At 45.8% G+C, this 19,436-nt stretch overlaps 1 protein-coding gene across 3 annotated transcripts in view; it reads left to right on the top strand.

Moving 5' to 3' along the window:
- Positions 1–19,436, top strand: part of EVC (EvC ciliary complex subunit 1) — a 113,478-nt gene that overhangs the window by 71,952 nt on the left and 22,090 nt on the right. For all 3 annotated transcript variants that reach the window (XM_088463592.1, XM_088463593.1, XM_088463591.1), the window contains 3 exons: positions 515–663; positions 745–843; positions 8,071–8,283. In XM_088463592.1, coding sequence (XP_088319718.1) covers positions 515–663; positions 745–843; positions 8,071–8,283 — 461 coding nt within the window. The remainder of the gene's footprint in view (positions 1–514; positions 664–744; positions 844–8,070; positions 8,284–19,436) is intronic.

Genomic DNA, 19,436 nt, shown 5'->3' with positions numbered 1-19,436 from the left:
CGACACCTGTCGCCGCACCTGACGTCTGACTGCTCGGGAAGTCGGCGCTGAGGTGAGTATTGGCCGATCCTAGGCCACAACCTGACAGAAGAAGAGTAACGACTGGATGCAGACTGCATCTTCCTACCATGATCTCAGATGTGCTGCATGATCACCCTAAGCTGTGCTGAGAACATCACATGAGTCAGCTGCTCCAATCACATTCAGTCTTATTCTATGCTTAATAACACTCAATGCTTCGCCCATTGCCCCAATTCTTATACGTTAGTAGCTGTAGGCCCAGGTGAAGTTTGTGGGAGAGGGTGCAAAAAGCTGGAACTGGGTGTCAGACTGCTGGTGAGCCTTGGAGCCACTTGTTGCCCATATGGTTCTAAACTATACTATAAGAATGATCTAAAGTGAATGGTTGCTATGGGCAACAACACCCTTCTATAAACAGTTACGTTTAGATTAATTTTCGTAAGTGATGGTTTGTTTCTGTTAATTTCATGTTCCATTTTGTTTTTCTTTTTAGATTGCCTTCAAGAGACCAAATCCCTGATAAGGGAACACTTAGAGCAGCGCAGGAAGCTCACGGACACTCTTCAGAAAACCCATAATGAGGAGCATCTCCAATTCCTGGAAAGCGCTAAGGGCGCTGTAGATGCCGATCGCTTCATAAAGGTGATGCTTTGAAAACCATACACAGGAATTATTTGCTACTTGCGTGATTGCTAAATGTCATATATCATGATTACTACCTAGGAGTACCACAAACTACTGGAGAAACAGAGGGAGCTTTATGGGGAGTTGGATGATGAGGAAGACTGTAAAGCCATTGATGCTGTTGCTGATCTCTGTAAGGTAATATGATAAGATGATACCATTCGCAAAGTAACCCACATGCACCATTGAAGCTTGTACCAGTCCTATGGTAGGTGCGATTGCACCCTCTGAACATGGGGTCCTCTGTCAGCGCTACCTCATTGTCAGACGCAGATACTGTCAGCGACACGTCCGCGTCTGCCTAACCACACCTGTTACCTCCCAGGAATCCCACGGAAATCCTCAGTTTTTGAGTCCAAATTCGTTATTCGTCTACCGGCAGTAACCATAGGGAAACGTGCGCTGTGCAACTCTGAGCCATGCGCTGCACTTCTAGCTACGACCAACAGAGAGTGCCTGTCGGGGTCGCGTGCGGTTAGCGTGCACCTCAGAATCTGGACTTTTGTTCTAAATAAGTAAGGTTTGTGAGAACATTTTTTTAAGTGAATAAACTTTTGAAATCACAAACAGATGACAAAAAAACATAACATATACAGTACTGTGCAAAAGTTTTAGGCAGGTGTAGGAAAAAATGCTGCAAAGTAAGAATGCTTTCAAATTTAGAAGTGTTAATAGTTTATTTTTATCAATTAACAAAATGCAAAGTGAATAAACAAAAGAGAATGAAAATCAAAACAATATTTGGTGTGACCACCCTTTGCCTTCAAAACAGCATCAGTTCTTCTAGGTACACTTGCACTCAGTTTTTGGAGGAACTCGGCAGGGAGGTTGTTCCAAACATCTTGGAGAACTACTCACAGATCTTCTGTAGATGTAGGCCTGCTCAAATCCTTCTGTCTCTTCATGTAATCCCAGGCAGACGCAATGATCCTGAGATCAGGGCTCTGTGGGGACCATATCATCACTTCCAGGACTCCTTGTTCTTCTTTACGGTGAAGATAGTTCTTAATGACATTGGCTGTATGTTTGAGGTAATTGTCCTGCTGCAGAATAAATTTGGAGCCAATCAGATAACTGCCTGATGGTATTGCATGATTGATAAGTACCTGCCTGTATTTCTCAGCATTGAGGACACCATTAATCCTGACCAAATCCCCAACTCCATTTGCTGAAATGCAGCCCCAAACTTGCAAGGAACCTCCACTATGCTTCACCGTTGCCTGCAGACACTCATTATTGTACCGCTGTCCAGCCCTTCGGCGAGCAAACTGCCTTCTTTTACAGCCAAATAGTTAAAATTTGAACTCATCATTAGGGAGCACCTGCTGCCATTTTTCTGCACCCCAGTTCCTATCTTTTCGTGCATAGTTGAGTCTCTTGGCCTTGCTTCCACATCGAAGGTATGGCTTTTTGGCCGCAATTCTTCCATAAAGACCACTTCTGGCCAGACTTCTCTGAACAGTAGATGGTTGTACCTGGGTCACACTGGTTTCTGCCAGTTCTGAGCTGATGGCACTGCTGGACATCTTCCGATTTCGAAGGTAAGTAGGCATGATGTGTCTTTCATCTGATGCATGGTTTCCTTGGCCGACCACTTTGTTGTCCTCAACGTTGCCCGTTTCTTTGTGCTTCGTCAAAAGAGCTTCAAAATGGCACATCTTGAAACCCTAGTCTGCTTTGAAATCTTTGCCTGGGAGAGACCTTGCTGATGCAGTATAACTACCTTGTGTCTTGTTGCTGTGCTCAGTCTTGCCATGGTGTATGACTTGTGACATGAAACTGTCTTCCACAACCTCACCTTTGTAGCAGAGTTTGTCTGTTCCTCACCCAGTTTTAAGCCTCCTACACTGCACCAGTATCCTGACCGCCGGCATCCCGAAGGTAAGTATCGTGATGTTATGGGGAGGTTATGGTAAGGTAGCGGGGTGAGGGTTAGGCATTAGGGGGAGGGTTAGGGTTAGGCACCGTGTAGGGAGTGTTAGGATTATGGTGTGGGGAGGGGGAGGTTAGGTTTAGGCACTAGGGGAAGAGGTTAGGTTTAGGCACCAGGGAGGGGGTGTTAGGTTTAAGGTGCGGCGAGGGGGAGGTTAGGTTTAGGCACTAGGGGGGGAGGTTAGGGTTAGGCATCAGGGAGGGTGGGTTAGGATAGGGGGTTAGAAATATACTTACCATTACTTACCTATGGGTGTCGGGATTCTGGCTGTCAGGATGCCGCTGTCGGTAACCAGCGGCATCCCAACACCGGAATTTCACACCCAACCCCTCCTACACAGCTGTTTCTGTTTCAGTTTAATGACTGTGTTTCAACCTACAGATGTGTCCACATATATCTAGCCTCCGAGCGTGCTAAACAGACCTAGTCGCGCCATGCGGTGGCGTGACTCGGTAGCACCGAGTGTCTTATCGTGCAGCTTTTTACCTTTAAATGCGTATTATTCGTACAGTGATGTGAATAATTAGCACAAGCAGCTCCTGCTGATTACAATAATATGCAGCATGCCTATATTCTGTGAGCGACTGCGAGTGTACCTACATGTGAAACACTACATTACAGTGTCAGCGGCTGTAACACTGTAACGTAGCATTTCGCATGCAGATACACCCGCAGTCACACACAGAATATAGACATGCTGCATATCATTGTAATCAGCAGGAGCTGCTTGTGCTAAATATTCGCATCACTATGCGAATAAGACACATATGGAGGTAAAAGGTCACACGAAAAGACGATCGGCACGACCGAGTCACACGAAGCTCCCGCGTTATGTGTGGCGTGACTTGTAGCGCACGGAGGATAGATGTATATGGACACATCTGTACCTATGAAAATAATGATCATTATCATTGGTATGATTGGTTAATCATACACCCGACTATAGTCCTACAGAATCCCTGACTTTGTGCAAGTGTACCTAGAAGAATTGATGCTGTTTTGAAGGCAAAGGGTGGTCACACCAAATATTGATTTGATTTATATTTCTCTTCTGTTCATTCACTTTGCATTTTGTTAATTGAAAATAAACTATTAATACTTCTATTTTTGAAGCATTCTTACTCTGCAGCATTATTTCCTTTCCACACCTGCCTAAAACTGTTGCACAGTGCTGTACATTGGGCCTGATTCATTACGAATCGCAACTGCGAATGCAATAGCGATTTTGCATGCAGTCTCACTGCGATGATATGCTAATCCACTGCAATCGCTATGCCGTCGCAGCACTACACAAGGACGCTCCACTTTACCTTACACACATCCGTAATGCTTAGCAAGACTGCGAAACCATCGGTACAATCGGTGCCATCGCAGCCTCACGCACACTTGCACAAGCTCTGACCTTACTCAGAAATTGCTAACCTCATCGCACGCTATGAGCCCTTAGGCTGCGTACGGCATCACAGTGGCTAATTTATGCACGCCCATGCAACGGCGTTCAAGTGCACTGTCGCACCTGCGTTTCCCCGACCACCCACAAACGGCACTTCCTGCAATCACTCTGCGATGGGTCTGCGTAGCCACTGCGATCACAGTCCCGATCGCAGTGGCCGGTTCGCACACGCGCACTGCAATGCATGCGCAGAACGCAACAACCTGCTGATTGCGTGCATAATCGCAGTTGTGATCAGTGAATGAATGAGGCCCCATTGTACACAAAAGTTGTTGGTAGAAACAAAGCCGTAACTAGACTTTTTGGTGCCAGAAAGATCATCAACGCCCCCCCCCCCACATCATTCTTTAAAGGGTATGGTGGTCCAGGGAGGGGAGTACCCTCATGTTTGTGACCCCCACACCCTCATATATGCATCCACAGCAACCTCATGTCTGTATCCCCGCTTCCTGCTCTCTAATGTCTGTGTCCCCAGCTCCTGCACCCTAATCCTCATACACACTAGACCAGTGGTGGCGAACCCTGGCACTACAGCTGCTGTGGGACTACATATCCCAGCATGCCCTGCCACAGTTTTAGCATTCCCTAATAGCAAAACTCTGGCAGTGCATGCTGGGATATGTAGTCCCACAGCAGATGGAGTGCCAGGGTTCGCCGCCACTGTACTAGACGATATGCTCCATGAGCGATATCGTCAGTGTTTGCCCTTGAACTGTCAGCCAAACAACATAGTACATAAACACACTAAACCATATTGTTTTAGTGACGTCATCCTGCCGCATCACCGAACAGGCTGTTCCTGACGATATCGTCAAATTGACCTGCATGTTCGTACGACAGCAGACATCGTAATCGACCCGCGGAAGCGCACATCGTTGGTTGTTCGGACCATACACACTACACGATATGAACGGCTCTATTACATCCAGAAGCTCTCTGGGGCTTGAGGCCATGAGACCCTACCACAAGGGTCTCGTCGCAAGCCCGATGGTCGCGAGCGGTCAGGAGGCCACTCCAGAAAAAGAAAAAAAAATGCTCTGATTCAGAGCGAGCGTCCGGCTCTGAATCAGGGCCATTATCCGATGCTGCGTTGGACAACACAGCTCGGATATGTAATACAGCAGGAGGCGTGCTGCCTCCTGCTGCATTACCATATCTGGAACAAAGCAAGAGAGAGAAAAAGCTAATAGAGCATTATCATATCTGCACAGAGGGAATAGCTATGCTGCTTGCGAGCAGCTTTACAATTCCCGTCTGAAGCTGAATCAGGCCCTGTGTCCCCAGTACTCTCACCTCCATGTCTGTGTCCCCAGCACTCTCACCTCCATGTCTGTGTCCCCAGCACTCTCACCTCCATGTCTGTGTCCCCAGCACTCTCACCTCCATGTCTGTGTCCCCAGCACTCTCAGCTCCATGTCTGTGTCCCCTGCACCCTAATGTCTGTGTCCCCACCAGTCTCTCACACCGTTACCAGGCACCGCCGCACAGGGAGGAGGAGACATCAGCACGGAGAGAGAAGGGAGGCGGAGAGAACGGAACATACATTGCCCCCCAGAAAATACAGATTATGGGGGCGGCCGGTAGCGCCCCAAGCCATCCAGCGCTCTGTGCGACGGCACGGACCCAGCTACCCTAGTTACGGTCCTGGGTAGAAATTCCTCATCCCCTGAAACCGTTTCAAATGTAACTGAGGCCTATACATAAATAACATAAAATAATACAAGGCCATCTATGGCTGTCTGCTATCAGCTCAATAGCAACTGGTTACCAGCCTCACTGATGTACTATGGCCCTCATTCAGAGCCGCTCGCTATTTGCGGTCGTTCGTTCTAAAACAAGGGGTGGCTATTCAAATGAACCGTTCGCTAATTGCGGTCTGTTCACGCCTCTAAGTCTGAACGAGAGAGCAAAACTGGTGGTTGTAATTTTGAAAAATACGCCCCCTTGCCGCTAGTACCATACATCATGTCCGCTATTTATTAGATTAATCGAGTACATCAAACAGCGTATGAACTGCTCGCTGTTCTTGTGGCTGGTTTTTTCAACCGCTATTTTGCGAGCAGTTCTGAGTAAAAAAAAAACAAGTGACGTGGTCAATGACGCTGCTGTATTAATTATGCACTACCTTAAAACGCCCGTTTTGACCTTTAAGCACGCCTGCGTTCGAATTCCACACCCCCGTTTTCAAGCACCTTCCCCTGTTACCACCCACATACGCCTCCTTCTGTCACTTAAAATAGCAGGCATTCGCTATATAGCGAACAAACGATTTTCGGCCGCACTGACTGGTTCGCGCATGCGTATTACAATCCGTACGCATGCGCAGATGTGCGAACATCGGTCAGAACGAGCGAGTGGCCGCTTACGAGCGGCTCTGAATCAGGGCCTATGTTAGTAGTTGTTTTAGTTGTATATCATTGGGTTATAGTGGGTATCCCGACAGTCTGGATGCCGGCGGTCATAATCCCTTTGCCGGAATCTCAACAGCACTCTGAATCAGAATCAACTTTATTGGCCAAGTATACAAACATATACAATCAATTTGACTCCGGTAACTACTGGCCAAGTACTCACTTAACACATCAACCCTACATACACAATATACAAAACCATGATTAATATACACAATAAAACCATCTTAAATAGAAAAACGTGCCCAATGATGACCTGATACTAATCCTCCGTACACTTGAGGTAAACTCCCCCATACCTACATACTGCTTTTTGTCCACCAAAAAATCTGCAATCCAATGACGGGTGGATACCGAAACCCCTAATTTGACCATTTTAGAATACAAACAATTGTGTTAAATGCAGAGCTGAAGTCTACTAACAGGACCCTCACATAAGTACCTGGCAGATCAAGGTTCTGCAGGATATAGTGCAACCCCCATATTGACTGATCTATTCGCCCTATAAGCTAACTACAGGGGGTCGAAGAGGGTACCTGCCGACACCATCAGATGGTTCAACACCAATCGTTCAAACGTTTTCATGACTACAGACGTCCGAGCAATCGGTCTGTTCAATAAGAGACTTCTTAGGGACCGTTAGGGGCCTTCCTGGGCCTCAACCCTTTGAACAACCCAGCCACCTTATCCTGACTAACCTGCAACCCTAGTAAAATACTCCTGGGTCCAGCCAGGTATAACAGTTTGAGGGGGTTCTTCCGCTTTGGGAGAGTAGTCAGCACCAATACGAATCCCAGCTGCAGAATCCGTACCGCTGACATCCCGATGGTGAGTGTTAGGGTTAGGTTTTGGGTTAGGGTTAAGGCACTGGGGGGGGGGGGGGGGTTAGGGTTGGGCTGCGGGAAGGGAGGGTTAGGCTGCGGGAAGGGGGGAGGTTTGGGCTAGGGGGAGGGTAAGGGTTAGGGTTACTTACCAAATTCTGTCGATATTCTAACTGTCGAGACAGGGCCGGCTCTAGGGGTGTTCGATCAGTGCGGACCACTCCCCAACATCCCGATTTCAGCGGGACAGTACTATCCCACTGTTCCACCCATGGGCCGAAGTGGCCCGCAGGTGGTCAAATCGGGAGGTTGGGGACCCCCACCGCCGCAGCGGTGCCGGACCCCGGAGTCTGAATGGATGCTGCACACATGCGCGCGGCATCCATTCAGTGACGGGAGAGGGCTGGGGGAAGCCCAGCTAGTGAGGCTCCTCCCCCAGCCTGATGTTTGGAGGCGTGCCATCTGGGCACGCCTCCAAAATAACCTCACATAGGAGGCGTGGCCTATGTCAATTAAACCACGCCCCAATTTTAGGGCGCACTAAAGAGACCCGGCTCAGGGTGCTCCGACCCCTTGAGCCGGCCCTGTGTCAAGATGCCGTTTTTGTATTCTGACTATCTGCATCCTGACCGCTGGGATCCTGTACCCAACCCCTAGCATTCATATATGTATTTTTAGGAAGTGTGAGTTTCGCTTGTGTAGAGCTGTGGCGATCTCGGTAACACATTTGTGTTTCATCTCTACAAGGACTTATACACAGGAGCCTCACAGACATTTGAGAAGTTAGTGAAAAAGCTATTTCTTCAGACACTCCCGGAAATGACGAACCTGTCTCTAGGAGAGTGTGAAAGCCTCAAGCATGAGCTCAGACATAATCTGTCCATTGAGCTGGATAAGGCTGAAAATGAAAGAAAGACTAAAATCAAACTCTTCCAGGAGATACTAGTGCAAGAAAAGCAGGTAAGTTTTCTGAGTTCAAAACAATCAAACTTGTGTATAATATATTTAAGGGAGTTATTTCTGCAAATGTCTAGCGCCATCTACTGTTGTATAAGAATTATTGGAGCCATTCTGGCTGTATTTGAATAGCATATACTAGAGAGCAAAATATCATCCAAATCAATGTATCCATAAAAATTAGTCTGCAAACTATTTTTTGCAATGTTGTAACCAGTGAAATTCGGTCATTGTAAACTCGTGGCTGCATAGGGAATCAAACCTTTTTTTAGCAGTTTTGTCTTCTATCTCTGCCTCTGCAGATAGATCACTTTTTATTGAAGTGTTTAGCTCATCAGCACCAATTAGGGTGCTCATTTTCGCACAGTTTCCTTTTGAAAATTGTAGCGGTTACATTCTTTAACTTTTGTTACACAGTGTAGCACAGAATGTAATCTGAAGTCTACTCCATCTGTAAAGCCAGTTCTTCATTTGCATCTTTCCATTAGTGGTTATGATAAGGGTCGCTGCTTGCTTTTGCATTGTTGAGCTTTTGGCTGCCCGAGAGATATTATTGTGGTTTTACAAAGTCCCTGAGGCCGTACTGTGTGACCAGCGAGTTTCATCAGTCACCAACTACTACTGAAATGCGGATTGATTTGCATGAATTCCCTTCTAGAGTGCCAGGGACATGCTGCTATTAAAGATCCAATGAGATGTTGAGGAAACTTTTAAAGATATATACAGAGCAGTCTGTGTACACCTGTTCTCCCCATTTATTTGACAGCATTGTCAGTGACCACTATAAGTGTGCTGGACAAAACAAGAGATGTGGTAGAGGGTGCCAGCCACAGTGGCACTTTAGCTCCTCGTCGCTGTGGGTCACTGTGTGCGGTGGCTAAATGTCCTGCTGGCAGAGATCTGTGTTGGCATTGCACAAGAGCTGGGTGTTCCATATTGGTTGGGGGTGGTAACCCGGCAGTCAAAAGACTGACACTGGCATCCCGATGCTGAGAGTCCCGACAGGGGACTCGTAAGTACCCTAACCCCCCTAACCCTCCTGTTCTGTACCCTAACCTTCTCTACCCCGCACCCTAACCCTCCCCGTTAGTGCCTAAACCCAACTTTCCCCCCTTAGTACCTAAACCTAACCTCCCCCCCCTGTCTGTAGCCTTACCCTAACCTTCCCCCTCCCGTAGCCTAACACTAAGCCCCCAGGGGTGCCTAAACCAAGAGGCGCCCGCAGTACTTACCATTGGGATGCCGGCTGTCAGCACATCTGTACACTGGAAATGGGTACATAACGGAAGTATATAATGAACAAATTAAAGAGTAAATATTCAAACAGGTGAGCTAAAGAGGTATAGTAAGTGAGATTGTGCTAGGAAAGTTACCAACACATCTAGGGATAGAGAAAGATAGAGTGAGATATAGATGGTAGTATATACGTCAAGCTAGCAGGAAAGTAGAAATAAGAGTGTGAGATAAATGCAGGAGGTGAATTAAGGGTAAAAATGGAAGTAAATATAGAGATAATAGTTCTTACATATAGACTAATAGTTGTTTAGAGGGATGTGTGTGAAATAACATTATACAAATAATTCTTAATATATGATAATAATACACTGGTGACTGTTTGTAGAAATGCAGGAGCATGTGTGTTTGTGTGCGTCTGTACGTGTGTGTTTGTATGTGTGTGTGTGTTTGTGTGCGTCTGTACGTGTGTGTTTGTGTGCGTCTGTACGTGTGTGTGTTTGTATGTGTCTCTGTGTGTTTGTGTGCGTCTGTACGTGTGTGTGTTTGTATGTGTCTCTGTGTGTGTGTGTTTGTATGTGTCTGTACGTGTGTGTTTGTGTGCGTCTGTACGTGTGTGTGTTTGTATGTGTCTCTGTGTGTTTGTGTGCATCTGTACGTGTGTGTGTTTGTATGTGTCTCTATGTGTTTGTGTGTGTGTGTTTGTATGTGTCTGTACGTGTGTGTTTGTGTGTGTCTGTACATGTGTGTGTCTGTACGTGTGTGTGTCTGTACGTGTGTGTTGTTGTTCTATATTATTAAATCACTCTGGTGCAGGTTCCATCTAGAAATGTAAAACACACACTGAATCTAGCAGGACAAGGAAGGACCAGCACTCATCACTTCAGTAGAAATAAAGACACTTTATTGAAGTTACATGGAACAGAACATTGTAGTCTGTGCACATACACATATATACATATAAACATCTGTGGGGTGAAACAATATATAGGGATCAATGTGGGATGAGAGTGGGTTACTGGGATGAAAGAGAAGGGTAATCGGATAAGTGGGATAGGATTAGTGATTATGATAGTAAAGTTAGTATTATGGATGGAGTTGTGGTGGAAATGGGGTTTTAGAAAGCAATGGATATTAGAGTGTAGGAGAAGACCATTATTTTGAAAAGGAACAGTAAGAGCAAAAATAAAGATAATGCAAATTATAAAATAATAATAAAAATTTATATAATAAGAGAGAAATAGATTAGACTGAGTACTGAGGGCCTGATTCAGACCCGGTCGCAAGCGCTGAACGCTCGCAACCGGGTCGATGGTGGCCCAGAGCGCCTGCGTACGACGGAGCCGGCTCCGTCGTGCGCATGCGCGAGACCCGGATAGCGACGGGCAATCCGTCGCTCCGGGTCTCGCACCAAAGGGGGCATGCTGTCGATGTTGAGTGACAGCACGCCCCCTTTGGTGGGCGGGCCAGGGGGGGTGGCTGCCCAGACGGAAGCGTTCCCATGAGAACGCCTACCTTCTGGGGGCGGCCCCACTGACATCACAAGTGATGTCAGTGGGAGAGCTTTCGGCTCTGTTAGAGCCGAAAGCTCTCTGGGGCTTGCGGCCACGAGACCCTACCACAAGGGTCTCGTCGCAAGCCCAATGGTCTTGACCATCGCGACCATCATCCTGGCCGCTCGCTATAGCTGTGGTTGGCAACACACAGCAATGCGATCGGCCGGGAGGCCGCTCCATAAAAAAAAAAAAAAAAGACGCCCTGATTCAGAGATTCAGCATCTATTCATCGGCGGTAATCGCTATAACACAATTTTCCCCATCCGCAGTTCCTTGCGGCCCGTGGGTGAAGATCCCTATTGTCCCTAAGGTAAGTATCGCTAACCTAATTCTTCCGCCTAACTCTCCTTAGGGGTGCCTAACCCTAACCTCTCCCCCAAGTGCCTAACCCTAATCCCCCCTCTAGGTGCCTAAACCTAACCCCCCACTTCCCTGCAGCCTAACCCTAACCTTCCCCCTGGGGTGCCTATCCCTATCCCCCCCTTCCCCTAGCCTAAACCTAACCCGGGGGGGTGCCTAACCCTGAGTCCCCCCGGGAGCCCTAAACCTAACCCTCCCGGGGAAGTGCCTAACCCTGAGTCCCCCCGGGAGCCCTAAACCTAAAACTCCCATGGCTGTCCGCGCCTGGCGCCCGGCTTACCTTCGTTCGGTATGCTGGGCGTCGGTCTTCTGGCGTTTGGTTAATGACAGGCGTCGAGTCTTCTACGCCTGTCATTAGTATCACGCCGGGATAAGAAAGTCCGGAAGCCGGCAGTCGGCATTTAGGCCGTCGGCTTCCAGACTGCATCTCGTGGGTGCGAACGGCACCCAGCAGGCTGTTTTAGCGGGGCGTTGATAAGGGGGGCAGGGCGCATTCTGTCTCTTTTAAATCGGGCAGGGCACAGCACCCAGCTAAAACAGCCTAGCGGGAACGCAACATGCTTCCACAGAACAACATACAGCCTGTGGCTATTCTGTGATTGGGTATAGACTTGATTGAGGGGGAAGCTGTGAGTATTTGGCAAAACTTTTCAAGATGAATAGATGTCTATAGAACTGAGTGCAAAAGACGTGACAAATGAGGTGTATCGCAGTGTACTCGTCATATATTTTCAAGAAAATTGTATAAGAGCTGGCAACACAATTATAGTATTGAACGTAGAAGGCAACTGGGGTTACACAGTTCCACTAGTTTAAAACCATGTGAGTTTGTGAATCTGTGTTTCCATGGTGGCCAGTCACTAGAGAGGGGGTGAAGTGAGAGAAAGAGATTAGATAAGGAAATTGAGGCCTGCCAAGAGAGATGGGGTGAAGAAAGACACCGTACAATAAACGTGATGAGATTGGCAACAAGGTCAAATATAAGCAATGTCCCTGACTCCCTCTGAATTCTTCCTATGTACGGTCTATTAGATTTAGCATATAGAGTGTGAATATGGAATGGGTTACTTGTCACATATATTTGCCATTGGTCCCATCACAAGACAGGTTGTCTTAGTAACAGGAAAAGAATAAACAGATCACTAATCTCTCAGGATCCTGCCAGCACAATGAACTGGAGACCAACGTTGGCACAAAAGACTGACATTTCCTTTGTTAATTTGTTCATCAATTTACATTTCTCTGGGGTGATCTGTTTTTCTTTCTATCCCGGCTAAGTAGTGGATAATATTAATTCTCAGGTAGTGTTGAGTCTCGCTGCAATGTCAGGTGTTAGTAAGCAGGAAGATCCAGATGTCCCCTCACGGTCCCTAATTAATGTGATTGTCAGGAGTGATGTAATTAATGCTGTCAGTTATACCGCACAATATATACCAGTCACCTGACCTATGACGGAATACATTTGTAAACGTTCTGTACAAGCAGTATTTACAGTAATAAAATGACCATACGTAATGACATGGTGCATACAGCACACATGGGATATTAATTATTAGGTATAGTGTGTCTAATGTCTGGTTGCTACGGGTTACAGTACGTTTACAAGTATAGCAAGGGTAGAGATTGGCGCAAAACTGGTATTGTGTTTATAAAGAGTGAGACATGAGGTAGAAATAGTTATTGATAAGTTACTTCCATAATAGTATTAAATACTATTTCTTCTAAAAAAAATGTGCAAAACTAACAGATAAGATAATGCTACCAAAAATAACCAAAGTTGGATATGCTATAAAATGATAAAGATATGCTCTGGCACTTAAAATGACAGTGGGTGTGTGGAAGCTGAGTTGCAAAAACCGTATCATATAGATAGAAGCAGGGTTGTAGAGAGCTGTGTCGGGAACCGGTACTTTCGTGGCCAATGTCAAATCCAGAGAAGGCTGCTGCCGCCTGCAGAAGCCAAGCACACAGCAGCGTGTGCTGGGGAGACACAGGCTGCTGCCACTGAAAGATGGGGGGGGAGGAGGAAGGGGGCAGGCGGCGACCGGACCCCTCCTTCAAGCCAGGGCCCAGGTAATTAGTACGTCTCTGGACAGGATACAAATGATGTGAGCACACAGGTCCGAATGTGGCCGCGTTCTGAATGTGTATGGATTACAAACTTAAAGCTACTGTGACCATACGTAAGTCCTAATACATACGCATTGCTCTGCCCCACTTTTTCCATATGTGACAGCAGCTGTCATCATTACCGTCGGCACTTACACTTACCCCGTGCCAGAAGCTAGAGATACCACTGAATCAGGTGCCCCCTTGGCCTACACATGACTCTGAAAAGGTAGCATGGCTATATTCTCGTGAGCGGGATCCATCACACTTGGATGAAATGTTAACAATAACATAATAGGAAAGTAATGGTGACTGACTCTTCCATAAGTTAGAATGATGGTTGGCCATAGCCAAAAAGTTGTTTTATGAGGTAATATGATGGTTGGCAGATGAGGTATACATGATCCATAGGTTGCATTGTGGTTGGCAGCAAAGGCAATTACCGACAGGCTGCTGCTTGAGGTAAGTGCGGGTTTGCCATATAGACAATGGCCAACAGGCTGTTTTGAATGAACATGTTCGGTAGCAGGTGAGACAATGGATGACCGGCTGTTCTGTGAGGTAACTGCACCTTATGATTCCAGAAGTTACCACTCAAAGCTCACTGTTGACCATTATCTTCTATGTCACTTGTCTGCCAGTCACTGCCACCATGGGGTGTTGTATTTTTTTGTCGACCTTCATCATGTCTGATAAAATGTCGACATGATTTGAATGTCAACAAAATGTCCCTGGTGGTCTAGTGGTGACTTTTCTAGTACAGCGAGAGTCCGGCGGCTCCAGCAGTTTCTTCCGGGTGAAGCTGTGATCTCACAATGACTTCCATTTCACATGTCAACATTTCAAATATCGACATTCAGATATTGGCATTCTGCACATGCTGACATGTTCAATGTTGACTTTTCAACTGTGTCGACATGCTGAATGTCTACATTATGACTACATCCCTCACCATGAACAGGCATAAATGTTGACATCTTCACAAAAGATATTTTAAACAATGCAAAGAGAAGAAAGAAAGAGACTCCTAATTGGGGCACACTCCTTCATATGTAATATGTATTAAAAAGTTAAATTTTATTGGTATTCAATAAAAATAGAAATGGCCTTATACACAACTATCGGACTGTATAGTAGGTAGATATAATAATTGAAAAATTACATTGTAAATAAACAAATCTCCATTCAGGAGATCTACTGAAAGTAACAGTTATAGATCTTTTCTAATGTCCCCCAGGAGAATGAATGCAGTATGTAAATTCTAGCAGGCTATATGATGTATAGTTAACAAATAAAAAGTAGCCTTCAGATATTACACAAAGTATAATCCAAGGTAATTACACAATAAGGAATTATTAGTATAAAATCCTATATGGAAAATAGTACATCACAGCAAAATAAGTAAATAAGTAAAAACATATATATATATACAAGAAGAAACTTGACAAAGCCGTGGTGAAACGCGCGTCGGTCAGCCTGCTGGGGGGTTTTACAGTGCGCACCACGGAAACCACGAGGGGAGACATAGCGACAGGTACTGTCTTCCTCTTTTTATTGCTCTCTCATTAGTGCCGGCCACCGGGACTCCCTGCGCTGCCCGTGGCAACAGGGGGTAACCGTTGTGAACAGGCACTAAAAGCAGAAGTAACTTATCTATCTTCACGGGATGCCTTCAGGAAGCCAACGGTCGAAATGCAGACCGCCGGCTTCCCGACTGTCAAATCCCGGCAGGGTACTAACGCCTGTCATTATACGCCTGTCAGTATACACTGACGCCCGTCATTATACCTATCCCGGGAGCCCGGCATACCGAACGAGGGTAAGCCAGGCGGCGGGCGCGGGCAGTCGTGGGGGGGAAGGGTTAGGTTAGGGGCTCCCGGGGGGGACTTGGGGTTAGGCACCCCCCCTGGGTGGGTTAGGCTAGGGGAGGGGGTGTTAGGGTTAGGCACGCCCGGGGGGTGGTTAGGGTTAGGCACCCCACGGGAGACTTAGCGTTAGGCTGCGGGGAAGGGGGGGTAAGGTTCAGGTACTTAGAGGAGGTTAGGGTTAGGCACTAGAGGGGAGGTTAGGGTTAGGCACCCCTAAGGGAGGGTTGGGGGGGGGAGTAGGGTTAGTTATACTTACCTTAATCCCCTGCCGAGATCTTCACTCCTGCCGGTCTTCCAGGCTAGGGATTTGAACCGCCGGCCATACAGATTCCTTTCTTCACTGTGCCATTACTGGGGATTCTCATTTCTTGACCTCTATTCATAAGACGGGAAACAGAAGATCTCGGGTATATCAGTACACAGCTCTAATTGTCTGCATCTATCTAGAATAGGAATAATTTGTGCTACCTACATTCTCCCAGGTAGAATTGAGGGATGCCTCTACTACTGAACATTTTTTTATTAGTGGTGGTTATACGTGGTGTTAGCATTTTAATAACAATGTGTGTATTTTCACTGTTGTAATTGTATTTATTTATTTATTATTGCAGCATTTTTTTCTTTGACTCACTTTAGTTACTTCATGTATATATATGTTTTTTTTACTTATTTTGCTGTGATGTACTATTTTCCATATGGGATATTCTACTGATAATTCCTTTTTGCTGAGACATATATACATGGTGAATAATACCTTTTGTATGCAAGTAGCCGACACTACTAGATGTACATTTCAATGAACCCGCCAATATGCACGTCTAATATGTTTTTGAGGGAATTATGTTTGATGAGGCAATGGACAAAAGTATACTTGTCACAAACACCTATAAGTTAAGCATTTTTTTCATAGGGATAAATAAGAGAAATGTATATGTATACATGTATGCCTATTAGGTAATTATTGAAATCAGGATCATCTTATTGTATTGTTTCCTCATACAGCTCAGCTCATATTTATGATATTAATACATCAGATCCCTTAGGACTTGGGGATAGTTACATAAATTGCAGATTACATAATATAATTGTGTAATTATCTTTCATTTGTTAACTATACATCACATAGCCTGCTAGAATTTACATACTGCATTCATTCCCCTGGGGGACGTTAGAAAAGATCTATAACTGTTACTTATAGGAATTTTTCAGTAAATCTCCTGAATGGAGATCTGTTTATTTACATTGTAATTTTTCAATTATTATATCTACGTACTATGTAGTCCGATAGTTGTGTATAAGGCCGTTTCTATTTTTATTGAATAATAATAAAATGTAACTTTTTAATAAATACATATTACATATGAAGGAGTGTGCCACAATTAGGAGTCTTTTTTTTTTTTCATCTCTTTGCCTTGTTTAATATATACAGTTTACTCCAAGGGTGCACCTTCTTCTTATTTAGATTTGTATTGAATTAGTTTCACTGTCTCCATAGTCCTGTGCAATTGATCCTTTTCCATATCCACATTCTTTACTATATATCTTCACTTAAGAACCTGATTGTGTTTTGCCTAAATTGTAGGACTGCTGTCTTTAAGCCGCTGCATAAATGAGGACGGTCCACCAGCACAGGCCAAGCACAGTCCGAGAGCCACACAAATATCCTACTGTCCTCTCTGACTCCATTGAGCCAATTGCCTAAGATTCTGCTAATATAGCTGATTCACTGATGTTTCTCATCAATACATTTACCGCTGCAGTGATGCGCATCTCAGTAATTGTGTGAAGAATAGCAATTCCCTGGGCAATAATAGGGTTAACGGCTGGCTATGAGAATGTTATGCATAATCTGGCACAGTGTGAATATACTCTCGTGCTGTGCCACAATGTATCACATACAGTTGTATTTTATTCAAGAAATAAATGATGCTTGAGTATGCAGGGTAACTGGTCAGGAATACATTATACTGTTTCATATGTAATAGGGAAGAAAACACTACCATGCTAAACTTACCACATTCTTTGCAAAAACAGCTTTTGCCAGTAGGCAGAAATGCACATTATCTGGTGGTTATATAACCTTCACTTTGCATGGTCTTAGTCTTGTATTTGTCAGTGGCATTTTAACTCAGCAACCACGTGGCAGCTTCTCCCTGTGGTTTAAAAATCATTTTACATTCCTAACTATGCATATGTTGTACACAGGGTATGTAGTCAGGAAGCCGGCGGTCGAAATGCCGACCGCCGGCTTCCCGACATAGAAATCCCGGCATGGGACTAATGATAGGCTTCTAAATACCGACGCAGATCATTAGCTCCACGACGAAATCCTGATGCCCGGCATACCGAACGTAAGTAAGCCAGGCGTCGGGAGCGGATAGCCGCATGGGGGGGTTCGGTTTAGGGTCTCCCCGGGAGGGTTAGGGTTAGGCTAGGGGAAGGAGGGGTTAGGGTCAGGCACCCCTGGGGGGAGGTTAGGGTTAGGCAACCCCCCGGGAGGTTTAGATTTAGGGTGCCGTGAGGGATGGTTAGGGTTAGGCACTAGGGGGGAGGTTAGGGTTAGGCACCCCTTGGGGGAGGTTAGGGTTACTCACTAGGGGGAAGGTTAGGGTTAGGTACCCCTAAGGGAGGGTTGGGGGGGGAGAGGGTTAGGGACAGCCTTTATACTTACCCTGTCGGGATCTCCATTTACCGATTCCGTACACAGTCATAGTGACAGTATCCTAAACACCGGATGGCACACTGTATTGTCAGTGATGGTCATGTCTGGGCCTGATTCAGAGATGTACGCTAATGCCGCCACTGTCGCGAATTTGTATGCAGCGGCCATGCGAAAATATGCAAATGTTGCAGCCGCCGTTTTTTGTATGGAGATGCCCACCGGCGGCTTCGCGAATTCAGCGACTGCGAACAAAGACGTAGCACCGGTCGCAGATCAGCCGATAATCTGCTTTCTGAGTAACCATTTGGTTAGTCAGAATGGCCGCCGGAGCCATTGTCATGGCATACGGGATCGCAGTCACAGGCAGAAACATGCCCAGGAAACGGTTGCGGCACGCCTGCTTTTGAGTTGCCGCCCACAAACGTTCCCTGCCTGTCAGTCACTTTGCAAATAAATCCTCGCCGTGAGCGACCACAAAAACAAAACTTGACACAGGCGCCGTGCGACTCATATGTAGATTACCGATAATCGCTCAAACTGCGTAAACATCGGCATTGAAATCGGGTCCTCTGTCCCTAATGCCTAAAGGCAGGAAATAAAAACTAGTGGCTGTAATATAACATTAAAAAGAATCTCAAAAATCTGTAAAATTATTATTTTATTTTTTTTGATGAAATTATATTTTAATGTTAAACTCGTTGCTGCTGCTGCTGTCATCATTAATATTTTTTTAATTAATTAATTAGATGAAGCATTAATTATACGTGTCATTCAATAGCAATTAGTTTACAGGAAATAGTCTCTTTAGACAGACACGGCCCATGTATGTGCCAGACCCAGGATTTTCCCTGCCATGGAGGAGATGACCGGCTGTGATCCTGAGTGTAGCTTATCATTTACATAGAAAATATCTTAAAATAGCCATTAGACTAACAGTCCGTATTGGAGTGTATTTAGCACTTTGGTGAGCCAGCCATGGTAAGTCTGTGCCGGCCACCATCCAATGCATCATCTTGCTGACATTTGGTGCCATCAGATTTGAACAGTCTCACAAAAATCGGTTTGCTGTATTCAAACCCGTCAGGTTTCTGACCTGACAAGGAGGATAAGCCTCCTCTCAATATAGCAAGGGTTGCAGAGCTGGTAATTGCTACATACAAGTGCAGTGTTTCCCAGCCTCAGTCCTCAAGGCGTACGAGCAGTCCAGGCTTTAGTGATATCCATGTTTCAGCACAGATGGTTTAATCCAAATAACTGAGGTACTAATTAAGTCACCTGTGCTCAAGCAGCACAGTAACTAGTCCCGGCGCCCGGTGCAGGCCACGTCCCTCTATGTGACATCGTACAGAGGGGGCGGGGCGATAAACA

This window comes from Taudactylus pleione, unplaced genomic scaffold, assembly GCF_031769625.1.
Source record: "Taudactylus pleione unplaced genomic scaffold, aTauple2 ptg001408l, whole genome shotgun sequence".
NCBI classification, from domain to species: Eukaryota; Metazoa; Chordata; class Amphibia; order Anura; family Myobatrachidae; genus Taudactylus; species Taudactylus pleione.
The sequence above is the reverse complement of the archived record's forward strand: the minus strand, read 5'-3'. Positions and strand labels throughout refer to the sequence as shown.